We start from the raw sequence: 12,802 nt of genomic DNA, 5'->3' as shown, positions 1-12,802 counted from the left end.
CTTCTCATGGGTAAGCTCTTCCCGGCACGGTCTTGGAAACAAAGCACACATTCCACAGCTTAGCTATGGCACTATCAGTTCGGCACATACCCAGAAAGTTCACTCATAAAACTGACTCATATTCTTATGAAAAGCACAAGAGGAAATCATGACATTTTCATAATTCTTTTTCTTGCTTTATGGTATTAAATCAAATTCAGCAAACTATGTAACTGCCCAGGATTTAACAGTCAAAGGCTATGTCCACTCCTTTAAGTTCTTCATACAATGCCATGTTCATTTGCTATTAAAGCATGTGAAAAAGGAAATTTATAAAATTGGTTGTCAAGAGACAAAAATAATTGTTGGCAATCAAAGTAACGCACAAGCCATTTGTAGCATCCTTAGCTACAAAGGCAACGTGATGGTAAATTAATTAGTGGGAATGTTGGTCATTTCTTTTCGGTGGCAGGTGCTGACCCCGGGGCCTTGAGCATACAAAGTGTATGTTAACACTCAGCTGTAAACTGCAGCCCCGGCTCCTCACACTGAAGGACACAGCTCCTGCCAGGTGGGTTTGCTTTGCTCACCCTTTGCAGCTGATTTGCTTGAAGGATCTCTGACACTGAAACAGCCAGACACAGAGCTTGGCTCAGATCTGCCTCATCATCCTTGATTCCCAACAGTGTACTACCAAAGAGATGATGATTATCCTACACAAAGAGAAAACTGTAAACATTACAAAGGAAAATTAAAATGTTTTTCCTAAAATTATCTTTATTAAACTACAAGATGTAAAATAACTGCTACTACCCTGAGTCTAATTGATTTTTAAAAACTTAGCATCATATAATCTCAAAATTTACTCTGTGTGTGTATGTGTGCGTGTGTGTGTTTGTGTCACAGTCAAAATTATCACACAAAATAAAAGACTAAGAAAAATAATTCTACCCAGTTATATACCAATACCCACATTAAATATTAACTGTTGGGGCTGAAGACGTCAGGAGTAGAATGAGCTTACCCAGGATGCTGAGGACACTGGATTTGCCTGGTATTATGGTGCACAGTCTTAATTGGGAAGGAGAGACAGGAGTAGTGCATCAATTACAGAGCAGCCTGGGCTACATGGCAAGTACCAGGCTAGTCAGGCGGTAAAGTAAGACCTGCCCAAAAGAGGGCAATAAAGGCTGTGGGCTTGAACCCCAGCACGGGGGAAAGAGCGTAATGATGCGTGGATCAAGGAGGAAATCAAGAAAGAAATAAGAAATTCCATGAAAACAACATAACAACCTCTGAGACACAGTGAACAGAATGCTATGAGGGAAATTTATAGTTCTAACTGCCTATATTAAAAATGAAAAAGAGCAAATATAAATGACTTAATTATTTATTATTTAAAAATTTAGAAAAACAAAAACAAACTAAACCCAAACACAGTAATTAGCAAGAAATTATTTTTTAAATAATAGAGCAGAAATGAATGAAATAGAAATAAAGAAAAATACAAAAAAACAGTGAATCTAAGAGTTGGTTCTTTGTGAAGATAAAGAAGATGGACATATCCCTGGCCCAACGAAGCAAAATTTAGTGCTCAAAGCACTATTGGGGCAGTAAGGTAAGAGAAGGAAACTAAAGGGATACAAACAGGAAAGAAGTCAAATCATTCCTATTTGCAAATGACATACATAAAAAAATCCCCAAAATTCTACAGAAAACTTCTAAAATGCTAAGCAAATTCATCACCATGTGTGGATACAGAACCTCCCTGCACAAATCAGTAGTCTTTCCATACATCAACAACAAGTATAAGAGGCTCAGCGTCTCCTGTGCTCACAGATAAGCACTGGGGAACCAGGAATGTTAAACAGACATCTGTCGAGGGGGGATGTATGGACCTGTTTTCCACCCAGAAAGCTGGAGGAGGAGGTGGTTAGAAGCCTACGTGACCTCTGCACTACCTGTATGAATGAAACCACACTGGATCCTCCCCAGACCTTTACAGTGAGTTTGTCACTCTACGGAACCCCATCTCTATGGACGTATCACATGTAGTCAAGCTACAGACCCCATCTCTATGGGAGGTATCACGTGTATTCCATCTACAGACCCCACCTTTATGGGAGGTATCACATGTACTTTACAAAGAGATTTGATGCAGTCACATCTTAAGGTTTGGCGTGCACATGATTGAGTTAATTATCACTAGAAAAAAATTTCACCAAATTGTGCTGTGTTTAAATATACTTAAAATAAACTATAGGGGTCAGACTCCTGAACTTTGCACCGCCATTGGCTACTGAGTTGTGCTGAACTGCCTTTTTGCTTCCCACAGATCATTACTCTGTTGGTTGTGTTGGTTACAGATTCCCGCAAACAGAGAAAAGGAGATGACAGACACATTCTCATTCACTACAACATCAAGAAAATACCTATGGACAAACCTAACCAAGGAAATGAAAGCCTTCTCTAATGAAAATCTGAAACTTCTGAAGGAAGAAAGACACCAGAAAATGGAAAGATGTAGAATGCTCATAGATTTACAGAATATTATGAAAATGACCATTCTACCAAAAGCCATTTACAGATTCAACACATTCAAAATTCCCATTTCATTCTTCACAGAATAGAAAACCTAATCTAAAATTCATATGGAACCACAAAAGGCCCTGGATAGTGAAAACAATCCTGAGCAAAGAGAACAATGCTGAAGGGATTACCATCCCAGATCTCAAGATATGTTAGAAGTCACAGTATTAAAAACAATATGGTACTGGTAAAACAAACAAACATGTAGACCAAGGGAACAAAATTAAAGACCCAAATATGAGTACATGTAGCCTCAGCCAATTAGAATTCACAAAGGTGCTAAAAACATACACTAAAGAAAGGAAAGGATGTTTAGCAAATGGTATAATAGACAAATGGTACTGGGAAAACACGCAGAAGAATTTAATCCTATCAATCTATTACCTTGCATAAAAACTAACTCCAGGGGCTGGAGAGATGGCTCAGAGGTTAAGAGCACTGGGTGCTCTTCCAGAGGTCCTGAGTTCAATTCCCAGCAACCACATGGTGGCTCACAACCATCTGCAATGAGATCTGGTGCTCTCTTCTGGCATGGAGATGTGCAGGCAGGAGAACATTGTACACATAACTAACTCTTTAAAAAAAAAACCCCAACTAACTCCAAATGTATCAAAGACCTGACTGTGAAACCTAAGCCAGAAGAAAGCACAGGTGCACAAAAGAGCTTCCTGAATGGGGCTTCATTTGCCTAAGAGTTGAGCAACAATTGACAGGTGGATTTCATAAGCTAAAAGCTGTGCACAGCTAAAGAAACAATTAACTGGGTGAAGAATGAGGCCATAGAATGAAAGGGAACTTGATGGGGAAATTCTGTCAACCAATCACATCTAGTTAAGGTGTGGCTACCTGGGGCCCAGAAAGAAAAACTGGGAGGACCCAGGTGCACAGAAAGACTTTAAGAGCCAGAGGCACGGAAAGCTTGCTGTGACAATATGTTTCCTAGAAATATCAGAAGCTACACCCACGAAGTTTCACCAACACAACTGCCTAAACACGACCTGAAAAAGACACCAATAGACATGCTAACGTGGGAGGGGTATAAGGCTCATGAAATCTCAACTCAGAAAGAACTACAGGCAATTAAGGAATATCGAGTGTGGGAGGAGAACACCCATTAGTTATCTAAGACCAAGTGGTCAGCCCTGAAAACATATACATGTACATAACACTATATGGACTGACCAGGTTGTACTTTTACATTTAGTTCTGTGTGTGTGTGTGTGTGTGTTTACAGTAAAGTGACCCCAATAAGACAGTTCTGCATATCTATGGTCACCCATGGATCAACTCCACATAAAGCAGACTTAACTATATATCCACCATTGGATCTTTGAATTTCTGAAGTTACAAAAGCACTAACTTAAGAAATAATCTCCACATGACTAGAACCCAACAAAGAAACAGAACAGAGGCAAGACGCTTCCTGCTATTATTTTTGTCAAGTCTAAAGGAAATTCCATTCCCCCAAATTCTGGCAGTTAGACAAAAGCCAGCATTCCCCCAGGAACTTGTAAAGTCTATTGCCCTTTACCAAAGGAGCCATTTCCCTGATCTCTGGTACAAGAGACAAAGACTGTCTGTGGTGCTATTAGCTACTAAAATGCACGCTGGCCGCCAGGCTCCGCAGTATCACAAGCATCGGTTACACAATTCAAAGTCCATGCTAGCATCCTAGTCCTGCTCACCCCTCCCTTACCCTAGACTCCCCCTCACTCAGGAGCAACCTTCCCCAAGTTACTCATTCTCCTTATAAGCCTGCTACTTCAGCTACACTCATTCTCTCTGTCCTCCCCTTTCTGTCTCCACCTTCCTCTCTGTTCTCTGTCTCTCCCTCCCTCCCACCCTCCGTGTGTGTGTGCGTGTGTATGTGTGCGTGCGTGTTTGTGTGTGTGCGTGTGTGTGCGTGTGTGTGCGCGTGTGTATGTGTGCGTGTGTGTTTGTGTGTGTGCGTGTGTGTGTGCGCGTGCGTGCGTGTTTGTGTGTGTGCGTGCGTGTACGTGTGTGCATGTGTGTGTATGTGTGCATGTGTGTGTATGTGTGCGTGTGTGTGCGTGCGTGTTTGTGTGTGTGCATGTGTGTATGTGTGCATGTGTGTGTGCACGTGTGTGTATATGTGTGCGTGTGTGTGCGTGTGTGTGTGTGCGTGTGTGTGTGTGCGTGTGTGTATGTGTGTGTGTGCGTGTATGTGTGTGTGTGTGCGTGTGTGTGTTCTGGGCTTTTCTACTCTCCCACACTCTTCCTCTCTCCATGCCCACCTCTCTCCACTCTGCTGCTTCTTTCCATGGTCCGCTGGCCATGTTCCTTCTACTATCTCCTCTCTCTGCTCTGGACTTTTCCACATGTCTCGGGCTGCCCTCTCTCACGTCTACAACAAAAGCCTCCCTGCTAATCACGCCACTGAGCAGCAGTCATGTCGACAGCTGACACAACTGTCTATTTATCTACTACGGAGAGAATCCACAGTGAAAGATCACAAAACAAACCAATACATTTTGAAAAAGTGGAAAAGAACCATAATTGAAATATTTTAACTAAAGTAAAGACATTTTAAACAAAAGAACACAAAACATCCAACTCAGACCAGTTTACTGTTTCTTATCTTTTACCTTCCTAAAAGAAGCTGGTGTTTTACTACAGTAATACTGAGCCAGAGAGAAGAGGTCTTCTATGTCTTCCAGATTCAAGCTGGATGGAGTGTTCTCCAAGAAGTCTGAAATGTGTTTATAGACATGGCAATAATTAATCAATTATTTGTGAAAACTATAGTAACTAGCACTGACTAAGTTTAAGGCTAAAGCAGTCCCAATGTAAACAACATATAAAACAATCTCGGCAGTGACTCTCTGAAGAGTTGTTTCCATTCTTTACACAATGCTGGGAACTGGGCCCAGGGCCTGTGTTTGAGAACAGAGGACCTGAATGGAACCTCAGAACACTGCCACACCCATCTTGTAACACTCTGGATGAGGTAACTGAGTTAGAGGCAGATCACATGACCTCAAGTGTTATTTTACACTACTTACGGATAACGTCTTCTTTACTGTCAGACTCTTGTGCTGAAATAACTTCTCTGTAAAAAGGAACCAAGTGAACTTGATTTAATAGGAAAGAACTGTATTAAAAGTTGAAAAAAGAATAACACATGTGATACTTACTTTGTATTAACGAGGATAATTAACATCAAGAAATAAATAAAAAATGGATCTGCTTGCTGTAGATATCCATCCCATATCGCCTGGGTGACTTCGATGGAACAGTAATGTGCAAAAAGGCTCCCAAGCTACAGTCAGGAGAGAGAGACATAAACCACTGGAGCTGACTCGGCCTTGTCCAGTTAGTGAAGCAAACTAGTCAGTGACATCACAGCAAACCTCTGCACCTGGCACGTAATGCATACCTTAACCTTAGCATATGAAATCCAAAAGCAGAACATTGGGGTCACTTAACTAGCTGTGTGACTTAAGGCATGCCATTTAACCTCATTAAAGCTTCTATTCCTACTTTTTGTTGAAAAACAAAAACAAATAACACAAAAGAATACTCCTGTTCCCCAGTGCTGAGAAAAGAGATAATTAACCCAACTTTTAGAGTGATCAGGATCGATCTCTGCCACCGCATTGCAAGTGTATCCAGAGCTTCTACGGGGAGGTATTACTGGTTACATTATTACTGGTTACCGAAAGCATTCAGTTTGGAAAGCAACTGAAAGGACTGGGCACAGCAGCTTAAGGGTTCTAGTAAAACCTCAACTTAGTACCAAGGTCAGCTGCTCCCAAAGCTGGCTTATAAATAAATCACCAAAATATCTGAGACAAAGTTCAAACTTTTCCATTTTCTTATAGATTTTTAGGAACTCTCTGGGTTTTGTATTTCAAGTAAAAGAAGTTACTAACTTATAATTTTTCTTTACCACCTAACTGTATTGAAAGAACATGAAAATCTAATTTCACTAGCTACTAAGTTTTCCTTAGACCCAGAAATAACTACATCTAAAGGACTATATTTAAAGTATCCCAAGGCTAAAATAAACATAGATATTTAGTAGAGACTTTGTATGAGGCACTAAATCATCATTATGTACTGTTCATTAATTACCTTTAGTTCTCACAGGGGCCTTAAGAGCAGGCTTCTCTCCCCAGACAAGGACTAGACTGGGAGGACATAACTGTCAGAAGGTCACAGAGCTGAGCTGTGGTGCTCGGCCCACAGCCCACGTCTGAGTAGCTAACCAGAAGGCTTTAAAGCATAAAAATGCTGCTGCAAAATCCTTTCACCGTTACACTCCTCAGTCATGTGTTCTGGAGGTAACAGTCACCTTACCTCATGGAAAAAAAGACAAAACACCTTGCCTTTCATGAACACGACACTAACAGCAAAGACAAGCCCTCTGGCAGACCGGCGAAAGGGAACTTCGTTGTCTTAGCACATATTCTAAACCCCCTAATGTACAGTTCTGAAATGGAAAAGTCATGTCCTAGGCAGAGATCGACATTAATCATTAAAATGCTTAAGAAATAATTCCTAGTCGGGCGGTGGTGGCACACGCCTTTAATCTCAGCACTCTGGAGGCAGAGGCAGGCAGATCTCTGTGAGTTCGAGGCCAGCCTGACCTACAAGAGCTAGTTCCAGGATAGGCTCCAAAGCTACAGAGAAACCCTATCTTAAAAAACCAAAGAAAAGGAAAAAAGAAACAATTCCCTATTTTAACAAAAATGAACAGGTTTAATGGCAACATATAAACTCAGGGATACTACAGTTTTATAGGAATTTTGTTATTTTAACTCAAAGTGACAAAACTGGCCAAGAGAACTGAGGAAGAGGCTATGGAGATCTGTCTGGTAATGAAACCACTTAGGACGCTCAAATTACCGCTTATGATTTCTAAGTGCATCCCATTGACTCCTGAGACATTAGTATACTAGTATTCCCATTTTACAGATAAAGACACCGGAGCACTGAGCCAAGTGCCTAGGCTCACACAGTTACCAAGGGCAGATGGGAAGCTCCCTAAAGAAATGGAGATAAAAATGATCAAGCAATAGCTTGATCCTCTGCAGACTCCCAGCATTCAACCAACGCTGTAGGAGTATCCTCATGTCAGCCCAGTAGAGCACTCTTGGAGTATGAGCTGATGATCCAAAAATCCCCAAGATTCTGTAGTGGGAAATTCATAACTCACCACTATTTCTCAAAATTCTTAAGACTTTCTCCCTGGGCTGGAGAGATGGCTCAGCCGCTAAAGACTAGGCTCACCACCAAAATGTAAGATATGTAAGACTTTTACTTGCCTATTTCACATTCTTTCCCTCATGAATGAGCAGAATTCTCAGACTACAAGATAACATTACAGACCAAATAAATTTAGAAGCAGTTATGTGAACCCATCTGCCTTTCATTTAAGTGAACAATAATGAAACATGAAAATATAAAATAATTGCATCATTCTCACTACTTTCTTTGGGAAATGTAGTCATTTTTAATTGTAACGTAGGCTAATTATGTTAGTATATAATAGATTTAGCATTACTTTTAGATAAACTAAAAACATATTAAAATTCCTTAGTTTTGCCTGCTAATCAACATAATTCATATGAACAGTGGGTCATCAAAAACTTCTAAGAGCATATGGGGTTCTGAGACTCAAAGATCTGGGAAACCATGAGATCTAGAATGAGACATCCCACTGAAAATATGAATGCAGAAGGGAAAGCACGCAGCTGTGCTTTATATTCTTTTATAACCACCACTTGGTAATTTTAGCTTTCTTCATGATTGTTTACCAATTCATATATATACTATCAACAGTTTCAACACTTAAAATTTTAAGCAGAACTCATATATACAAATATATTTATAAATATATTTACAAAAAATAGAAATTAGTCTTGATCCCATATTATAGATAAGCATATAAATACATAATATTCACTTATATATATAAAATATTATTGCTATATATATGTGTATATATATACATATATATATATGTAAAATAACAAAAGACTAATGTTGTCTTTGGGGGGGGCTCGGCATTTTACTATGTAGCCCAGCCTAGCCCTGAACCCAATTCTCCCGCCTCTAAGTACAGTTCTATATAAACTATTTTTCATTAAATGTTCCTACTTTCACTTTATTACCCAGTTGAGTGCATAGGAGTCTGGAGTGATTTTCTTTGTATCAAGAAAAGAGCAGAGCTCAGGCTCATGGTACTGGATGAGCAATCGGAAGAGATGAAACGGCCTCCCCTTCAGGGAACAATCCCTACAAGAAAGAGAAGCGAAGTTTCTCATTACTAGGTCAGACAAGATCACACCACTATCTGGTCCCAAAACACCCACTTCCTCCCTCCACCCTCAGAGAACCCCAGCATCCACAGTAAGCCCTCCTGAAAGCCAGGCAGAGCTCTCTTCTTTTTCGTCAAAAAACCTGCCATAATTATGGCTGACGTGCAGCCACTTGAGGGAGGTTTCCAGACAAACCCAGGAGCACTCAAGTGAGAGGACTTCGGGGATCACTAAAATTAGCATTTACGTTACTGTGATACAAGCAGGGTACCCAAAGATCTAGAAGGTCCTGAGGGAGTCCAGCCTCCTCCATCCCTGCCAAGGAAGCAGAAACTCCTTGGGGGGCTTCAAGTTTGCACCACAGTTTATAGATCCAGAGAGTAACATCTTTCAGCAAAGGTGTAAGTCTGAGAAGACCACATTTCAGACAGATGTCATTTCAGAACATGACCTCTGAGCCTGAGAGACCATCAAAGCGGCATGGGTACCAGGTGTCCAGAGTAAATTCCAGAAGTACTAAATGCCCAGCATCAAAGAGCTGCTCGGTAAGATGAAAGCCTTGAGCTTATACCATTACAAGTGAATCACCTAATACATACTCTGTGAATTTTATTATCACAAGGCCTTTCCCAAAAGAAATGTCCCATTCCTATGCAGATACTTCAAAAGAAGAATAATTACAAAATGACAAATGTGTGCTGATGCCTGAATTCTCTGTGGCCTCTGGCTATTAACTCAGGAAGCTTCTCATCTATCCAGCCTTAAGAAGGCCCATCTGCCTAGGGTGCTTATGGGAGCTACCCCAAACCCGACTTCAAACAGTCGCCACACATCTGCTCCACCAGAGCAGGTACAGCCCGGCCAACATGCTAGCTCAGTGCTCAGGAGACAGGGTTGCTTCTGGTTGACCACATGATGTCTCTGACCTGGGTAGCATCCTCTGAAACCATCTATGTGCTGAAGACTTGACAATGCTACTGTCATCACGCTTTAGCTAGTGCATTTGTATATTAACACCTCAAAACTGAGCACTTATTTCATGGAAAGTTATCTATCCAAGACAGCAGATTTTCAGCAGCTTGATCCTACTGACTGAAGAAGAGACTGTGTTACTTTTAATCACTGTATCTAAAAACAAACAGCACCAAAACCAAGGCTGTTTTGCTCAGTGGTTTGTTAACACAGAACAATAACAAATTATGGAACTAGACTTAAACACAGAAAGTGGGCCTTAGTTCATTATGCAATACTACCATCTTCTCATATGTAAAATTCAGTGCACAATTCAACAAGCTATTTTTGCTGGAGTACAGCCTTAAAAAGTAAACTTTAAATAAAATGAAATACAGAAAAAAGTAGAATTTACAACAGTTCACTAAATAATTATCACAGTTTTAACGTGAAAGCATCATTTGGGCCAGTGAGATGCCTCAGTAGGAAAAGGTGTTTGCCACTAAGCTTCATGACCTAAGTTCAATCCCAGGAACCCAGTCCTACAGACTGTCCTCTGACCTCCACACACACACTGTGGCATATACATGTGCACATATACATACACAATAATGAAATAAATGTAGTACTAACAATACTTTAGAAAGCATCATTAAAGAATATTTTTAAACATTATTTAGAGATGAGAGTTGAGTTCGGTGATAGAACATATACCGGACATGTGTAAGGACATAGGTTCAACTCTCAGCACTACAAAAATGAAACTAAAGATGCTATTCAAAGAGAATAAAGAGAATTGTGTATGTAAATTAATATTTTACACTAGTGCAATGGTTTGTTATGACTTTCAACTACCACTGTCTTATTACTTTCTTTTGTCTGTTGAGACAGTGTCTCACTCTGTAGTCCAGGCTGGCTTAGAATTGACCATGCAGTCCAAGCTCACCCTGAAATCACAGCAATCCTCCTGTCACTCCGCCCAAGCGTTGCAATTGCAGGTAAGTCACCAAGCACAGCCAGTTTGCTTTATTTTAATTTATAAAATTTATTTTTATGTGTTTGAGCATTTTGCCTGAATGTATGTCTGTGTACTATGTTCACACAGTGCCTGAAGAGGTCAGAAGAAGGTGTCAGATCTCCTAGGACTAGAGTTATAGACAGCTGTGAGCAGCCATGTGGGTGCTGGGAACAGAATCTGGGTCCCTTGCACGAACTGCCAGTGCTCTTCACTGCGCCATCTCTCCAGCCCCCGTGCCCACCCTTCAGTCTACCCCGTTTGATAGTACAAATGGCAGTACACAGAAGGCCCAGAGAGAACTGGATTTATCCTGGGGAGAATAATCCCAGGTCTGAATACTTTCCCAATTAGGTAAATGCAGAGCAATTGAATGCTAAGGTAGAACACAGAGACAGGAAGAACACAGGGAACATGGGCAGTAGTTGAGGTAAATGGTCTTATTTCTTAAAAGAGTGAGCATCATTGGGAAGAAGCCACTGAAAGAAAGTTCATCTAAGGGCTGCACACTGCAATGTTCCTCCCAACCACAAGGGTGTGTGCTTGATACAACAAGACCCATGTTGCCTCTCAAACAGTAGTAACATTAACATTGGATTCATTCGCTGGGTGGTGGTGGTGCACACCTTTAATCCCAGTACTCGGGAGCAGAGGCAGGCAGATTTCTGAGAGTTCAAGGCCAGCCTAGGTTACAAAGAGAGTTCCAGGATAGCCAGGGCTGTTAGAGAAATCCTGTCTCAAAAATAATGACAACATCAACCAAAACCAAATAAAAAGGAACAGGAAGGATGTGACAAGATCAGTGTGACACAGCTCAACACTGCCTCCTCTACGCCTGTCACTACCCCGAGTTTCAGAGACAGTGCTGGGACATCCTGTCCCGTGCTGTGACTAGCTCTGTTATCCTGAGGGGCAATGAGAAGTGACAGATCACAGCAGCTGACAGGGGCAACGTGGCAGAACTGTCCCTAACCAGGCATCCCAATGTCGTCTCTGCCATGACCCTGGTCTTCTCCTTCAGTATCTTTGGAAGTGGTTTCTTTATATAGAGAAGTATAGATTCAAAAAAGCATAGAGGTTCGCCACTCTGCCCTGACTACAATCTCTGGGGGAATGTAAAGACAGGTACAAATAGGTCTAGTGTGCTTAAACTCCCGGGACTTCTAGTTGAATCAACTTTTTGTTCTTTAGATTTATTTTTTTGTCTACAGATTTGTTTTTACTAAACATTTCTCTAAAGAAGATAAATTATCAATAAACATATAAAAAGATACTTAATATCATTAGCTAGCAGTGAAATCAAAATTAAAAACCTTAACAAGGGACTGGAGTGCAGCTCAGAGTGAGCATATGTATCTCCACCATGAGTATCCACACTTGAACAACCAAGACACTGGATGAGGTTGCACTTAAAGTTTCTTTGGGCTCTGAAAATATAACTACCTGAACCATAGCACTCAGAACTACAACAATATTCAGCCTTCTGAGGACCTCCTCACCCTCCCCACCACCATGGCCCCTGCCACAAGCAGCTCCGCATCTGTCTCATCTTAGCTAACACACCACTTGGCTAGGGAAGCTGTCCTTGATACTGAGGATAAATTACGATACCCACAGAATATTCCTACAGCATTCTATATTTCACCTTCCCAAGACTCTGCACACTTCACCTTGCTTGTAGGACTATGTTCCCGTAAGGCAGAAAGGCCAAACACCTGCACATGCAGGACTATGTTCCTAACTGCAATTGCTCCTCACATAAAGTAGTACTTCAAAAATCCCGTTATTTTTACTTTTAGGTGAAGTTAAGCTTCAAATACAAACTCTAGTAGTGCAACTTCCTAATAAAAAGAATCCCATAAAACTCTGTATAATGGGGCTGGAGAGATGGCTCAGCACTTACCTGCACTGGTGATTCTTCCAGAGGATGGAGGTTCGATTCCCAGCACCCACATGGAGGCTCACAACCATCTGTAAATTCAGT

At 41.0% G+C, this 12,802-nt stretch overlaps 1 protein-coding gene across 2 annotated transcripts in view; it reads right to left on the bottom strand.

Annotated features, from left to right (window-relative positions):
• Tbc1d23 (TBC1 domain family member 23) overlaps positions 1-12,802 on the bottom strand; it is a 57,102-nt gene that overhangs the window by 22,409 nt on the left and 21,891 nt on the right. For both annotated transcript variants that reach the window (XM_048422421.3, XM_048422422.3), the window contains exons 5-9: positions 8,706-8,829; positions 5,724-5,848; positions 5,592-5,638; positions 5,175-5,278; positions 570-692 (exon numbers count right to left, since the gene is read on the bottom strand). In XM_048422421.3, coding sequence (XP_048278378.1) covers positions 570-692; positions 5,175-5,278; positions 5,592-5,638; positions 5,724-5,848; positions 8,706-8,829 — 523 coding nt within the window. The remainder of the gene's footprint in view (positions 1-569; positions 693-5,174; positions 5,279-5,591; positions 5,639-5,723; positions 5,849-8,705; positions 8,830-12,802) is intronic.

This window comes from Myodes glareolus, chromosome 2, assembly GCF_982192425.1.
Source record: "Myodes glareolus chromosome 2, mMyoGla1.1, whole genome shotgun sequence".
NCBI lineage: Eukaryota > Metazoa > Chordata > Mammalia > Rodentia > Cricetidae > Myodes > Myodes glareolus.
The sequence above is the reverse complement of the archived record's forward strand: the minus strand, read 5'-3'. Positions and strand labels throughout refer to the sequence as shown.